Below are 16,268 nucleotides of genomic sequence, written 5' to 3' on the forward strand. Positions count from 1 at the left end.
CGAAAACGTTTGTTCCCAAAAATTAAGCATTACTGAAGATAAAGGTTCGTTGAGGGTGAGGTGTTTAAAAGGTTATGCTGAAAATTTACAAAGTAAACATGCAAATAATTATAGTTCTCCATTTCACTACTAGATGCAGCAACTATATGAAATAGAACGTAATTGTGTCTGATCAATAATCAATAATCAATAATGTCTCTAATAGTCTTACAATGGGGAGAGTTAACTAACTACTTTCAGTTGCAATTCTAAGGCTGTAGTTTCAGAATACCATCACCTTCATAAGCTATGACATACTTTTTGCACTAGTTACACAGTGCAAAGTCTGGTGCAGAAATATGAACAAACAGTTCAATACAAAATGTCAAAAACATTTCCCGACACCAGTTGAAAACAATTGCAGAAATATATCCATACTAAATAGGAGCAAGGATTTGGCAATCCCATTGAATCTCTAATATACATGCTATTGTTCATCAACACTGCACTCCACAACTGTGTGAAATATTCTATGAAAGGTATTGAAACTGCTTCCATATAAATTATCCAAAATGCATAAATAAATGAATATTTTAAGTTTTAATTAAAAATCATTTTCAAAACTAATTTCAATTATTTTAACAAAACAAATAAAAATATGATATTATAGTTTACTAACCTTCACATGATATTTTATTGCATTCTCTTTCCATTTTTGAAATATCTTTGCATTCATGACCAGTGCCCGAAGGAACTGGATTATCACATGTTCTTTCTCGATATTGAATTCCTCCATTGCAAGATGCAGAACATTCTGACCATGATGACCATTCTGACCAATCTCCATCAATATTAGCAAAAGCTATTAAAAGTTTATTTTTAAAACAAAATAGTCAAGTAGAATATATAAGTAAGATGTTAATACTTTTACAAACATAATATTGTTACCTGCATCCAGACAGCTTGAGCCTCCTTCCACACAAAATCTTTCTTCTTTTTTCATATGACCAATCCTAACATCATTTGAATTGGGAACATTACATCGACAAGGAAAACGAAATCTTTGTTCAAAATAACCATCTCTTGTAATATTTAATTTTAACCAGGGTGTCCAATTAGTTACTTTTCTAACTTCGGGACATTCGTGTGTGTTGCAGTGACGGTATTCTTGATTACAGCCTAAACACTCTCGACCTCCATACTGTGGGAAAGGATTATTGCAGTTTCGTTGGCGAGACTGAATACCTCCACCACAGGGCACATTACATTCTTCCCAACTGCTCCATTCGGACCATTGGCCATCAATTGGTGATGGACTTGGTTCTAAAGGAATTTATAATTTTTTTAAATTTGAATTCAACTGTAAATATGTTATAAATTATAAAAATTTTCAATATATAGTACCTGGACAAGAAGGATTATTGCAATACAATTCTTCTCTATCTGTGCCTATACACACACGACCACCGTAAGCAGGAGCAGGATTACCGCAAGTTCTTTTACGAGTTTTTACAGCATTTCCACATGTTTGACTACAAGAAGACCATGCTGACCAATCTGACCATTGTCCATTTTCTAAAAAAATGACATTACAAAATATATTTTTTAAAAAATCAAGCATATAAAAAATAAAAACAATTTTTTAAATAGAAACATTAACTGATTTAAGTAAAAAAATAAATTTTAAAATGATTTTTTAAGCAATACTGTATTTATTATTAAATAGAAGCAATTCTTTTAAAATTGATATACAATTTTAATATTCCATTCATGTTATTTCTATATCGTGTCTAACTTATGTAAATACAACTCTGCTTACAATGAATTTCAACCATCATTAAAAACTTAAAATAATTCATAGTACAATGCACAAATGTTTATTTTTATAACAAAACATAAATTATTATAAAGATGAGGATCGTACACACATATCAGAAAGTTAAATTTTAGGAAAATATTTTGCTATTAAAATATGTAATTTATAATCTGCAGGGTGTTTGTAACCCATTTCTTTGAACTTCATTCAATATGTAAAGATTCTGCAATCACCATGGAATAGCTTCACCTTTTTACTTAAGAAATGTTGCAAGGTGTTGAAGCATGGAAGATACAAACTTATGCAGCAACTGTTTGAGAATTTTTTTCTCATTCTTTGTTTAAATGCATACACAATTGTTCTAATGTGCAAAGATAGTTCTTTTCAAAAATCTTCATATATTTCCTATTGGAGACAGGTCCAGGCTTGACCAGAGGAGTACAAATATATGATTAGATTTCAGCCAGGCGTTAGTTTTCCTAGCATTGTGTAGTGAGTGTTATCATGCTGGAGAATACATGCTCATCTTTGGAAAATTTTACATTTTGATTTGCATAGATATTACTGAATGATTAGAATATAAGCTACAGAGTTCACAGCAACTTCAAAGAAATGCAAATCTCCAACTTCTTCTGCACTCATTCATCCCCAAAATGTTACAAATTGTGGCTTATGGACTCGTCTTGAGTAACATCCTGGATTATTAGCTTCATCTGTAGTATGAATAACTTTATCACCTATATTTCCATGGTTTACATGAAATGTTGATTCATCATACAACAAAATTTTCTTCACTTCTGGCTCAAGTGCTTCCATGATTCCTTTATGAGAGTTTTTTCCCTAGCTTTGTACAGTCTGTATTTGCATCATTGAATATGTCTACATACTGTGCATTCAAATAAGGAGATATTAGAGTATTCCCTTACCAATTTTGTCAAATCATCTACGAAAATTTGACTATTTTGTGAAATATAGCATCATAAGGACTAGTTGTCTAGAACTGAGAGGTAGTTTACTTCCTAAAGCTTTATCTGGACAAGTGTTTCCCATTTCTCAAAAACATTTTATGATTTCCTGGACTGTAGACTGAGATATCTGTACATCTTGCACAATACTGCATTGAGGGACTCCGCCTTTATACTTCCGGACAATAATTTTCCTGATTATACCTGCCTTATCTCTGGCCATTTTTCACAGACATTACAATGAACCACTACTAAAGATGATATCTTTTATATACATGTGACATAAGAAAAACTACAAAAAGAGTCCAGAAAATTCTCCAAAAATCCTTTCTGAATGAACTTCATTGCAATATTATGCCAAGGAGTTTCAAGATTTGCATAGAAATATATTTCACACTAATGAAATCCAAGGTAATAAGTTATTGGAATGAACGTGCTTATTTATAAAAGCAATAATTTACAGCACTTAGTTTAATATGCATGCAAGAGTTTTTAAATTTATGTATATTTCTGATAGTTTAAATGGTGAATGAAGTTCATTGCAAGCAGGATTGTATATTTGACTTGAAATGAGAATGACTGTTCCACCAGCATGTTTATACTGACATATGACTAGGCAGAAATCTACCACTAAGCAGCTCTGCTATGGGCACAGTCAGTGCAACATGCTATTTTCATTTTCATTTAAACAATCCAAATACATTAAATATCATTTGTAAATCAAAAGTTTTCTTCTTGGAGTACTTAAATGCAAAGCAAACTTCTCAAGAGTTCGGTATGAATAAAGAATAAGCTTTATCATAAATAAATTCTTTGTAGAACTTTTGGTCCAAATCACTGTATATTCTTTTTACTTGCTTAAGGAGGTGCTTGGGTTTTTGAAATTTCAGTTATATTGTAAGAAATGAGCACTTTTTCATTCTTGTAAATTTTTTGGGTTATTTGAGTATATCATTAGTGAATATTAGAGGCGTAGCAAGGGGGTGTATCATGCACTGGGCACCACTCACAGAGGGGTGCCCAAATGGTCTCCAAGACAAACTATATGTGTTTCTGGAGGGGGAAAGGAGGCGCCAATAAAGTGTCGTGCCCCAAGCGCCAGGTATGTTCGCTACGCCACTGCTGAATATAAGAAAATACATTTATATTCTACATCAATATTTATAAAAACTACGATTTATGAATTAATTAAATATGTAAATACTAATTCTTTTTTGTTTATTTTGGTAACTTTCAGTTAATTTATCAATGTGTATTTGCTTTGGCGTGAATATTATCAATGCCTTTAACTCCTTACAAATTACTGCTTATTTGTTGTAAATTAGTAATTTAAGACATTTTGATGCTTCTTCAGGCATTTCATAGTATATATTATACAGTATATTTAATATATTTCTTATAAAGTGCACATATGACTCTGTAAAAAAACAAGTAGGAAAATTTTTTCCTGGCAAACAAACTTTTCAATAAATTATTATATTTTAATTATTAATCTCTTATAATCAATAAATACTGCTTCTGAAATATGTCATAAAATGAAATACTTATTCAATAATTTTAAAGAATGACAACAAAATTTATATTCAAATGCTTCTTATTCATGTTCTCATAATTTTTATGAATGTTAAAAATAGAAAATGCAACATACTGTAAAGCAATTATTAATTAAAATCAATCATTATCACTAAATAATGAAATTCTGATTATTATGAGAGGCATTCAAAAAGTAAATTTTCATCACATGTGCAGTTTGGAAAGACAGAATGAACCGAGTTATGTCAGAGCATTGTTGTATCAGAAGTTGAGAGAGAAATCAGTGGTGTAGCGAGGGGGGCAAGGGCTGTATCATGCACCGGGTGCCACTTGTAGACGGGCACCCAAATGGTCTCCAAGACAAACTACATGTGTTTCTGGAGGGGAGGGGGGCACCAATAAAATGTTGTGCCCCGGGCGCCAGTTATGTTCGCTACACCACTGAGAGAAATGTCAGATAAATTAACAGTACTCTCATGTTTATCAGATATTGTAATCTTATCAGGAAATTAAAATCCTGTCCAATGCAAGATAAGATCATGGTGTTTTGCTGGTTATTTCTTGAATTGGAGGTAAACAACAAATGAAGATAGGTATAATGAGATTAAATAACTCCACAAAACCTTCAAAAGCACCAGCACAATAATACATTTAAAACAAATACAAACAGCTGGTGGAACGTAGATATGATATACAACACAAAAAACAGGCCACCGCCCAAGCAATATATGCTTCCGAAACGGGCATAGGAGCTAAACTACAGCAATCCAGTCTCATTAGATGCTCTCTTCACACGAATCAAATCAAAATTTTAGAGGCTCTGGAAATTCTTAAAGCCGAACAAAAGGGAGAATGCATCAATTTTAAGGATGAGGCAAATATCTCGCATGCCTGGCAATCCTTTTTCGACGATCCCAGCAACATTAAAAAATAGGTAATCAATTAATTTGCTTATGATTTAAAAATGTATTATCTGTATTTTTATATTTTACTAAATGACAAAGTCGGAAAGTAATACTTGACTAATTGCATTGTTGTAAAACTAAACATTAGTGTAATTAAATAAAAATAAAACATTTTTTAGTTGTGCTATTTTTCTTGCAGTAATCTGTTTTAATTATTTAAAAGATACTGATAACTAAGTTAATAAAAACTTAATTGTATTTTAAAAGAAATTAACAAAATTGTATTCAAAACTGACTTTTTGTTTTAAAATTTTAAAAATACACACATATTGGATACTTAATCTAAGTATTTTATTATTAATTTTACTAAATTTTCATAAAAATTCTAAAGTTTCTTTGGAATATTCTGTAGCATTTTCATTAATAAAATGCTGTTTCTTTTCCATTTTTGCCTCTTTTCATCCTGTGGGCACTAAAAGAGCCTTTTTTCCCATACTCATTGCTAGGTCACATTAGGGCTAACCAGGTGATAATGTATAAAACTGGACATATCCAGGATAGACTGCTCACAAAATATTTCTGGGATTAAATCTGGGTGAACAGCCTCAGGTCACCCAAAGCAATGGACTAATGCCTTAACAATCTTAGCCATTTGGCATTTGTCAAATGTTTATTTTATTTAACTCTGTGCCACTTTTGATGACCACACTAATATTTTATTAAGTATCAAACTAAATGCCAGAAACTGTACACAAAAAGTAAAAAACGCTATGTCGTTTTATGTCAGAGACTAAATTCCAGAGCAATTTGTACAGTACATCAACTCTATTCAATCAATAAAGTCAAACAAACTGCTGGATTATTTATCAGACTAATCAATATATTCCAGATTCAAATACTTAAGAAAGTAATATTTATTCCAAAAATTTGTGTTAATTTATCTTTGGTTATTTTTTAAGACAGATTTATATTCAAAAACACTCTGACAATTAAAGTTTACTATGGCTTATTTTTGCATTAAATGATGAGTGGAATAATATCACTCACCAATCCCTAAGATAATATATACTTAACATACTGAATCAATTTATGATACGTACGAGTACAGTTCGTGACTTGAAATTTTATTCCGGTGCAAGATTTTCCTCCATTAGATGGAGAAGGATTGTTACAAAAGCGCTGTTGACAGAAACACATATCTCCTGGACTATTTGATCCTACTTGAGCACATTCATACCATGCCGACCAAGGACCCCAATTTCCATCAACTGGAAAATAAAAATTAAATTTATAATACTTCATAACATGATTTGAATATGAAATATAAAAATTAAATTAAATATAAAAAGTCACATCAATAACAAATATATATATAATTAAATGAAATCAATTTGTCCTGTGTTATGTGATCTGCTGCATATGAAATGTGATCACACGGTATGTGGTGTGATAGTCATAGCGTATAGAACAATCAAGAACAGGTTAGTTATCTTCACAGGATTTAGATAGGTTTCAGATACCTATAAACATGGCTGATATTATTATTGAATGAATTATCCAAAGTTGATCAGTAAATGGTTATTTAATTTTTAACAGCAGGAGTGTCAACCAATTGAAATCTATTGAAGAAAGCATGCAGTTTATTGTAAGAAATGTGTAAATAAAAAAAAGTGATCCAATATGTGAAAGCTTCAAATACTTGAAAGACATAAGGAAAACAAGACTTATGTAAGGATATATAATGCTCTCCTACAAAACAAGAATTAGCACCTCTTTGCAATAGCAGATTAAATATCGTATATTAAAACAGTTACATGATAAAAGTAAAAATAGTTTCATTAGCACCTGTAACAAGTTTGTGTGTATTTGTATGATCATTTTTAGTATTTTCATAATATTTTTGTAATTTTTCTTTTTTTGATGCCCCTCATTAGCTGGAGTTCTATTGTCTTGCTTGGCAGTTTAACAGTAATGAACAATGTCATAAATAGTCTAATATGAGAGGCTCAATTATTCTGAGAGGAATGGAATGGTCTCTTGGCAATCTCTTTTCATAAATGCTTATTTAATGTTGTTATCTATTTTGGTAGTGCATTGGTTTTCTGAGTCTTCCAAAAATTCAGATTTTTCAGAAAAAACTCACACCATTTGTAAACACTTCTCTTTCTCCCATAAATCTGTTTTCTTTAAGATGATGATTATATTAGGAAACTAATAAACTCTGTATAAAGTTTCACTCATCACAATTTCAGTATCACTAAGAGCAGTGACTCCTGAGAAATTCTATTTTTCTGTACAAATTTTGGTTTTCTATAAGATTAAATATCATTTTTGTGTTAAACATTTTCATTTATCTACTTTTAAATTTGTATTTATTTTTATTACAGAAGAACTGTCATTATTTTCATTCGTTACTAACAAAAAATCTTCATCTCAGTTAAAATTTGTATTAATTGATTTGATTTATATATTTTTTAGAGAATATTTGGTACATTACCTTCTTATTTAATTTTGTACATTTTAAGTACTAATTAATTTCCAAATTACAAAAAAAAAAAAAAAATATACATAAATACAGTATATAATTTGCAGTTGATCATATATTCCCATTTTACTTGGACATGAATGCAGGAATCGAAAACAAGGACAGGATGTATTCTTTCTGAGATGTGTGTGAGAACATCTTCAATAATAAATTAAACTTCATTATTTTTTTTCCAAGCATTATGTTTCACACTTGTATTATTGTTTCTTCTGTATTTGACAATAATAGGACAGAGTATAAAAATTGCTACCCATCTGAAATTCCTTGGAATCATCATAGACATAAGCTCTTGTGAAATCAACATACGTGTTGAATGTGTACGTAATGAATCATTACATATAAAACTTCTGTAATTTTGAACAGTCTACAATTGACTGTCAAAAATATTGTCTGACCAACTTAACTAAGATCATTAATGCAAGTAAACATGACAAACTAAATTTTGAATTCAATTTGTAAAGTAGATTTGTAAAGCACTCTATTTGTAAAGTAGAAGTGATGCTTTATCTGATACAAAAAGTAACGTGTGTGTGTGTGTGTGTGTGTGTGTGTGTGTGTGTGTGTGTGTGTGTATGTGTATGTGTAGAAAGAGTATTTTTGGAAGAAGGAAAATACTTTCCAAAAATACTTTGGTATATCATTTTCTTCCAAGGAAAACTGATCTTTCCTTTTGAAGACTAGTGGTACTAAGCAGAACAGTACAGACAGTCATTTAAGAACTGACAACACTTTCTTCTCTTCAACATAGATAACATGGATTGTTCTTCTAATCACATCATAGTCTAAGCTATTTAAATGTTACTGTTTTTGAAATATCTTTCTTTGAATTCTGTATCAATAAGGTAAAATTAGGCTCATCTTCACTGCCTGCTTCCAGTGAATAATTTTTCGTACTCATATGTTAATAATAATACTCCCAAAATCTTACTTGCATGTTTTGTGAAATGAGAATCAGGAATGATAAAAGTGCAGAATTGAATGTTGTGTAAAACCTTTTTTGTTCCATTGTGAAAGAGCTTGTTATGAGATGTACCCTCCACAATAAAACAAGGAAGCATGCAAAAGAATATGAAATAACAAATCTCATTAAATTCACTAACAATAATAAATGAGTGCTTCAGCACAGCATCTTTTCTATCAACCATACCTCCAAGACAAGCCCAAGAAAACTGGCAAAATACCAGTAATAGTGGTGCCTAAACTGACCATCTGAAGAGCTTTTGTGCTTAAACCACAAAGCTGATCTACAATGGGATGTTCAACCTGATTATAACATATGTTTCTATTATTTGAGACGTTTGTCACAAAACACACAGGCAAACAAAAATAAAAAATTATAAAGAGTTCCTTCTCAGTTAACAAAATCCACTCAATCATCTCGAAAACAGTTCTGCAAGTGATAGGGAACAGTCACAACTGACTTATAAATTTAACTGTATAGTAATCATTATAAACTGAGCAAAGGTCTCAGTAATGCCTTTTTCACTGTATTTTTAAATTTTTGCATATGAGACTGAAAAACTTCTAAAGGTCTTCTATACCTTGCATGAAGATGACTTTTCAACCATCTAAGGTATGCTATTTGACACTAAAATAGTTACAGATGATTCAAAAATCAGAGGATAGGGTTTGCTCTGCATTTGTAGTCTACAAAAGCCAAAGAGAATACTATCCTATAACTAAGACTCTAGATCAAGACTGCTCTATCTATCAAATAGAACTCACTGAAATTCATTGTGCCATTTTATAGTGAAATGAAACATAAGCATAAAATAACTTATATTTTATAGTCTGGTATTAATCTTATCTCTAGATAATAAGGAAAGTCTCCACTGTATTGCTAAGAACATATTGGATCTCTTGCTTTCAAGCTCAAATGCATTTAATATTGACAGGATCATAGGATATCAAAGAATCGAGGTAATGGGAACACTAGCTCACTAAATCTGCTAATACTGTATCAGAATGTTTATGAGCTTACACTACTTCCAGCCTCTACAATAGGATATAATTTTTCTCTGGCAGCAAAGATGGAAGAAACTATCAGTTACACATATCAAATAGTTCATGTAATCTATTCAGATACAACATTGCAACAAGTGGTATGAGACAATGTAATTCCTCTCAACAGTTCAATAACAACTTAAATCAATTTGGAAAGAACTCCAATCTTTGTAATGTATATGTTTTATGGGATGGTGTGGAACACTCTAGATGCATTGCCTGGGAAAGTGGCTTTAATACAATTGGATAAACAAGACAATGACATAGTCTATTACAAATGAAACAGGCTACATTTATGCAACCCTATTAAAGTCACTTTGCTAGCCAATGCATCCTCTGTTTTTACACATCTAATGCTGGAAGATGCAAGTATATCACTTATCCCAATTCTAACTTTCTAGCATTGATTTGCAATGTGACTGTAGTAAACTCTTAACAAATCTAGACATTTACAAAATCACATCCATAACTACTTCAACAAGCTCAACGTTATCTCATTATCTAATTTATCAATTTTAGTCTAATTTCAGTGTTACTATCACTCATTTCAGGTAGTTAAAATGCATTTTCCTTGCAACTTCGTAAGTTAACTTATTGTTACCTTAGTGTTTCCGGTGTTAGCCTTACTGTTACACAGTCTATATTCTGTGATTCTTTATTATTAACTTAGCAATTCTTTATCTCTATACCATTCTCATTTTGACATAATTATTTAGTTTCGCGTAAAACACCCAATTGTGCTTAACAATATTAGGCTTTATTAATAAAAATAAAATAAGATGAAGTGATACATCCACAAGAGCCGAATTATCGGGCTAGAGTTGGCTATAATAAATAAATAATTAATAAGACAATTTGGCACTAGAGCTTGGCGTTAGGCACCATCTCTTACTAAACTTAATAATTATAATTAAATTAAATAAATAATTTTAATAATTTGGAACTGGAGGAAAAGAAATCGGCCCGAAGCTGGACTCGAACCCGCAACTTCTGCTATCCGTGCAGACACGTTACCAGTTACGCTACCCGGACCTTCAGTCCGATTCCCTTTATTATAGCCAACTCTAGCCCGATAATTCGGCTCTTGTGGATATATAGCTTTGTAACGGGTTAGTCGTTATTTATTTATAAGATGAAGTGATTATGTAACAGGAAAATGTAGCTCTGGGTTTTATTAAAATTGACAGAAAGGCTGACAAAATTTAACACTCTTTCTAGTACAAAGATCACCTTTCTTTTTGAAATATTTTATAACAGTTTTCAAATTTAAACTAATGGAATATTATAAAATTTACTTCAAAAGCATATGTATGTACAGTACAATAATTACAAAATATTAATCTAGTATAACATAAATATTATAAGAAAAGGAGGTACTTGGTCTATCTGTCCGTGGACATTCAATTGAATTTTGAATCCAAAAAGAAACTTTTGGATTTCTATGAGGTGCCACAGTACAGGATAACTGATGTTCATTCCAGCCACAGTATGGATCCATAGCACTTAAACATTCACTAAAAATAAAAATAGATTTAATATATTTTAAAATTACATTAAGACATATTTCATTTATTATGAGCAATTCAAAATTTACTTTTTTGACTTAAATCTATCGCATCTATGAAGTGATATTCTAAATACAGCTTCACTTGTTCCCAAATAAATAGAATTCTGAAATATGTAATTTGCATAAAATAAAATAAAATAAAATTAGTTGTATATACATGTATACATAAAATATAATGTAAAATATAATACCGTATCCTTCAATAACTTCATTGTATGTATTTTAAATGATGAGTTAGATGGAAACAAATGAATTTCTTCTATTAAACAGGCAGTTTTTGACAAAGGTGAGAGAGCTAATTTTCTCAAAAGTCCATCAACATTTACGACAAATATAACATGAATTCCATCATCATTTTTAGTAGGGACAACATCTACAACCATTTGGCTTAATCTGAAAATCAATAGTTACATTTTTTTTACATAAATATTTAAAAAATAATAATGTATAAATTTTGATAACATTTACCTATCTAATTCAATGTTATATATTGGATAAAATGTACTTGGTTGAACCGCATTATCCATGAGTTGATATTTTTCAGAATCTATCAAAGCTTGCGAATCAACAAATATTTCACACTGTTAAAATATACAGTACAATTAAAAAGTCAACTTACAAATTTTTCAAGAAAAAAAAATATTAATTATTAATATTTAATAATACAACGTATTGTACACTTTACATATTTTATTGGGCTGCAATTTGAAAAAATTGTGGTCTAATAAATTCCCACTGTCACTGTCTGTGTCTTTCCTTAATCTCGAGAACGGAGCTAGATAGAGGAAAGCCGAAACCAGATATGGAAAGTTTAGGGGCAGGAGGTCTTGATTAATTATATACGAACTTCTGATGTAAACCAGAAGTTACATTATTTTAATTCAAAAATTTTCCCCTGAAAGGTGTTAGACAGATGACTGGTATGACTTTATTGCTAACAGGAAAAGTATGATGTACAGGGGCAAAATACCATTAACTTGAGGTGGAGAACATACATTTTAAAGTAAATAAATTAAAAATATGATTAAAAATTGCAGCCTGGCATTGTGACAATGTCACGATAAATAATTGCTCATTTTTTATTAAAGTTTGTTTGAAATAAATGTAGTATCTATTTACCATAGTTTATAGTATTAATTTTACATTGTTGCCCTAAATTTTCAGAAATCCATGAATAACATACACAGCTACTATCCAAGGATGTTTACTATTTGAATAAAACCATTACTTCATTTTGCATGCCATCCTTGCACAGGATGGAATTTATAATTTTAGGAGAAACGCCTAAAATTTTCATTTAAGAATATGAAATATTTTTCAACTGTTATAATTCTCAAGGGGGGTGAAATGTATTTAGTTTTATATAGAACATACAAAATTTTTCCAGATCTCAAGTTTTTGTAAATCCTTTCCATCAAACAACCTTAAATCTGAATTTTAACAGATTTGATGAAGAAAGTTTATTAGAGAGTCATAAGTGGGTTGGACAAAATAATTTGAACATTCCATTTACACAGTCATCTTCATGAAACATTTGTCATCACAGGTACCACCCCTTTTTTCCCACATTTGTGTAGCTTATATCACTATCAATAAATTCCATTACTTTTGCTGTTGAAAAATCAACTTGCCTGTTTTTGAGGAATGATTATGTCAGACTTAACAGACTTCTAAAGGGGAATGATTGTTGGTGTGCCTAGTAGGGTCTTCAATGATCTGAGTTACTGAGGTGATGGGTGTAGTGAGATCTACTGTTTCCATGATCACTTTATATACATTATATACAAATTATATATAAATATAAAAGAATAATTTACAAAGAATTCTAAATTGCTTTAAAGAATAAAAATATGATAACAGAATGCTGTTAAGTTGGTTGATTGATTAACTTGCTCCAAACTCCTACTCCTACTCCAAAAGATAGTAACAGACCTAATGTCTTCTGATGGAGAATATCAAACCTATCATTATCACAGTATGCAGTATTTTGGACTAGTACTAGATCACAGCACTACACAGATAACATTTTAAGCAGAAATTACTCGAAGAGCAGTCAGGGTATGAGTACTTCTATGTGCATGAATTGTCTAGATTCAAAATTAAAAAAAATTAATTTATATGAATATGACAGATATTATTACCTTACAAATTAAGTTTTCTACTCTAGTCATATGACATACTATTGATTACCAAGGGAAAGCAAATGACTCATCTTTCTAATTGTGTTGTGAAACTGATCTTAGTTCTACAATAAATATAGAAGCTATTAAGAATAACATTAAGATGACCTATGTAACTGATTTTCTCTTCCTTCTTTTCTTAAGACTAGACTAAAGTATTTAATTTCTATTGTTGGGTCTGTTTATATATATTTTATATATGTCTGTGTATATAGTTTACTGCTTATATAAAAAATGAGCGACCAACAATTTGGATATAAATAAAAATCCTCTTGGACTGAGGAATAGACAGAAGTGTGAATTGTGTGCAAGAAGTTTCCATATTGCCGCTCACAACAACAGAAAAGACATTCGTACAACCTGGGTACTTTTGTTCTGTCATGTCTGCCATCTTTGTTACTTTTCATCCCCTATCTTCAATCTTCCTTTCTTAGAGTAAGTTTAGTATTAAGGGTTAGTGATAAGAAATTCTTTTTGTAAGAATCATTCTTGTATATTGTACAGATTAGTACTACTGCAATTTGGTATATCATTGTCATATTTTTGTAATTATCTTACCAACGATCAGGTTTAGGGTGATTGCTGGATAAACCATCCTAGAATTAGAATCCATTTGAACCCGTATATAATTATATCATGTGTAAATACAGTAAGTACATTAAATAAATAAATTTTCTATCGTCTACTATGCATGTTTCTTTTTTTGTTGGGTGTTTTCCTTAGTTGACTAACGATAACCCTTTCATGAACATCACAAAACACACAGTGCATGCTTGTGTATTGTCTTAGCTAAGGCTAAGTACCATACCATACATATCCTTGTATGAATGGTATGATAAGTAACTGTGGATGGTTATATCTAAATTAAATATGTCTGGAAATGGAGGGTTGGATGGAGGTCCAGGAAGAGTAACTAGCAATGCATCTTCATGGTAAGTGACAGTTGCAGGTTCAAGTCCTGCTCCAAGCTGATTCTTTTCTTTCAGAACATTCTAAATTATTTTATAAATATTAATTTAATTATAATTATTAAATATAAGAGATGGCACTTAATGTATGTCCGTAGTATCAAATTACTTAGAATTTAATTATTAATAGTAGTGGTAAAGTAGCTTGATTCAATCTGTAATTGTTTGTCTTATTATTAAGCATCAGACTTTGAGATGTTTATGCATATATAAGTTTGCTTTCTTGACTTCTTGTATTTTGTATTAGACTGGAAATTAATCTGTATCTTAACTGCAAATATTTATTAAAAAATTAAATCTTAAGTCATTAATAGATCATGGTTGTAAAATCAGTAGGGAGTATAGTTAAATACTTGGTGTCACTCATTAATGCATGAATAGATAATTGATGGTCCAGTAGATCAGTTGCTTGCCACTGAACAGTTGTGTAATGTGAATCAATTTTAACTCATGATCAGAATTGTATATAATCTGCTTCAACACATAACCCAGAGGGTATGGGTTATGTGCAGTGGTGAAGTGGTGATATTCGAAATAGTTAACAAAGGGTTCACTAGCAGAAAATTTTTCCCTGACAATCACCGACAAACAAAATGGAAGTTTTGGCTAGAATAAATACAATACCTTTCCTTGCGATATATCTAATGATCAGTAGTGTATTTGGAACATAACGAGCCCTGGGCAAAGACCAGGTAAGAATAGTATATTACTGCTGTCAATGTTTTTTTTTTTTTTGTAGGCAGAGAAATTTTTTACCCTGAGTGGCACTGCTGATAATAGACAGATGTCATCATCTCTCGAAATACAATATCCTTTTTATTTCGCTGTCCATAGCCCGACACGTTTTCCACAGCCATCTTGTATTATCTCGCGCGTGTGAGATTGTGGGATCTCTCTTACGACTGGATCTAGTTTCAAGAACTCTCTTGAATTGATCGCGATTAAACCTTGTTTCGGTCGAGATTAAAACAGTTGAGAGAGATCGCACCAAGACATAGTCCCCAACCTTGCTCACAATCTAGATTGAAATGCTCGGTGCAAACGGGGTATAAGGCTCTAGTTAAGTAGTATTACAGAGTATAATATGTACATTTTAATATATTTAAAAAAAAAAAACAAAACCACTGAGAAATGTTCTGTGTGTTTAACAAGGTTAGGAAAACTGAAAATTTTAACAACAGGTTCGGCCGAACCTGTGCGAACCCGCTGAATATCATCACTGGTTATGTGATGGAGCAGATTATTCAAATTCTTTCAAATACAGATAACTTGCAGGTTATCTGCCCAAATGACAGTCTTCCATTATTTTAGGTCCAGTATTTTAAGAATTACAGCTACAGTTTAGTTTTTTTATTAGACCTCATATATTAATTCCAGCATTTATTCAAGAGTTAATAATTCACTTATTACTAGTGTTACCACCCGTCCGGTTTTCACCCGGACAGTCCGGAATTGACTCACTGTCCGGGTGAACTATTAATTTTGTCCGAGAATTTCGTAGAAATTGTGAAATTACTATGAAATAAAGTTCTTGCAAATATTGTTATAAATTTATATCATTTGAACAACAAAAGATGTGTGAGGTCTTTTGTCACTGAAACTCATCTGACATTCCGCCATGTAACTCTGTTTATGCTGATAAGTGACACGCAGCCTGCCTCTTGACCTTTTCTTTTTTTTTTTTTTTGCTTTATGTTACTCCTACGTAAGTCCCTAGTCCCTAACTGTAGCTGATTTAGAACTAGCATGCACGTTATTCTTTGCATTGTAAAATGATATTGCGCATGCGTCAGGAACGTCTGTTTG

The 16,268-nt window shown here is 31.1% G+C and overlaps 1 protein-coding gene across 1 annotated transcript in view; it reads right to left on the reverse strand.

Moving 5' to 3' along the window:
• Positions 1 to 16,268, reverse strand: part of LOC136970621 (semaphorin-5A-like) — a 47,999-nt gene that overhangs the window by 3,400 nt on the left and 28,331 nt on the right. The window contains exons 10-17 of the mRNA XM_067265067.1: positions 11,783 to 11,895; positions 11,506 to 11,707; positions 11,342 to 11,418; positions 11,125 to 11,261; positions 6,299 to 6,466; positions 1,384 to 1,554; positions 928 to 1,302; positions 659 to 841 (exon numbers count right to left, since the gene is read on the reverse strand). Of these exons, the coding sequence (XP_067121168.1) occupies positions 659 to 841; positions 928 to 1,302; positions 1,384 to 1,554; positions 6,299 to 6,466; positions 11,125 to 11,261; positions 11,342 to 11,418; positions 11,506 to 11,707; positions 11,783 to 11,895 (1,426 nt within the window). The remainder of the gene's footprint in view (positions 1 to 658; positions 842 to 927; positions 1,303 to 1,383; positions 1,555 to 6,298; positions 6,467 to 11,124; positions 11,262 to 11,341; positions 11,419 to 11,505; positions 11,708 to 11,782; positions 11,896 to 16,268) is intronic.

This window comes from Centruroides vittatus, unplaced genomic scaffold (assembly GCF_030686945.1).
Source record: "Centruroides vittatus isolate TY-2023 unplaced genomic scaffold, ASM3068694v2 contig_2066, whole genome shotgun sequence".
Taxonomy (NCBI): Eukaryota; Metazoa; Arthropoda; class Arachnida; order Scorpiones; family Buthidae; genus Centruroides; species Centruroides vittatus.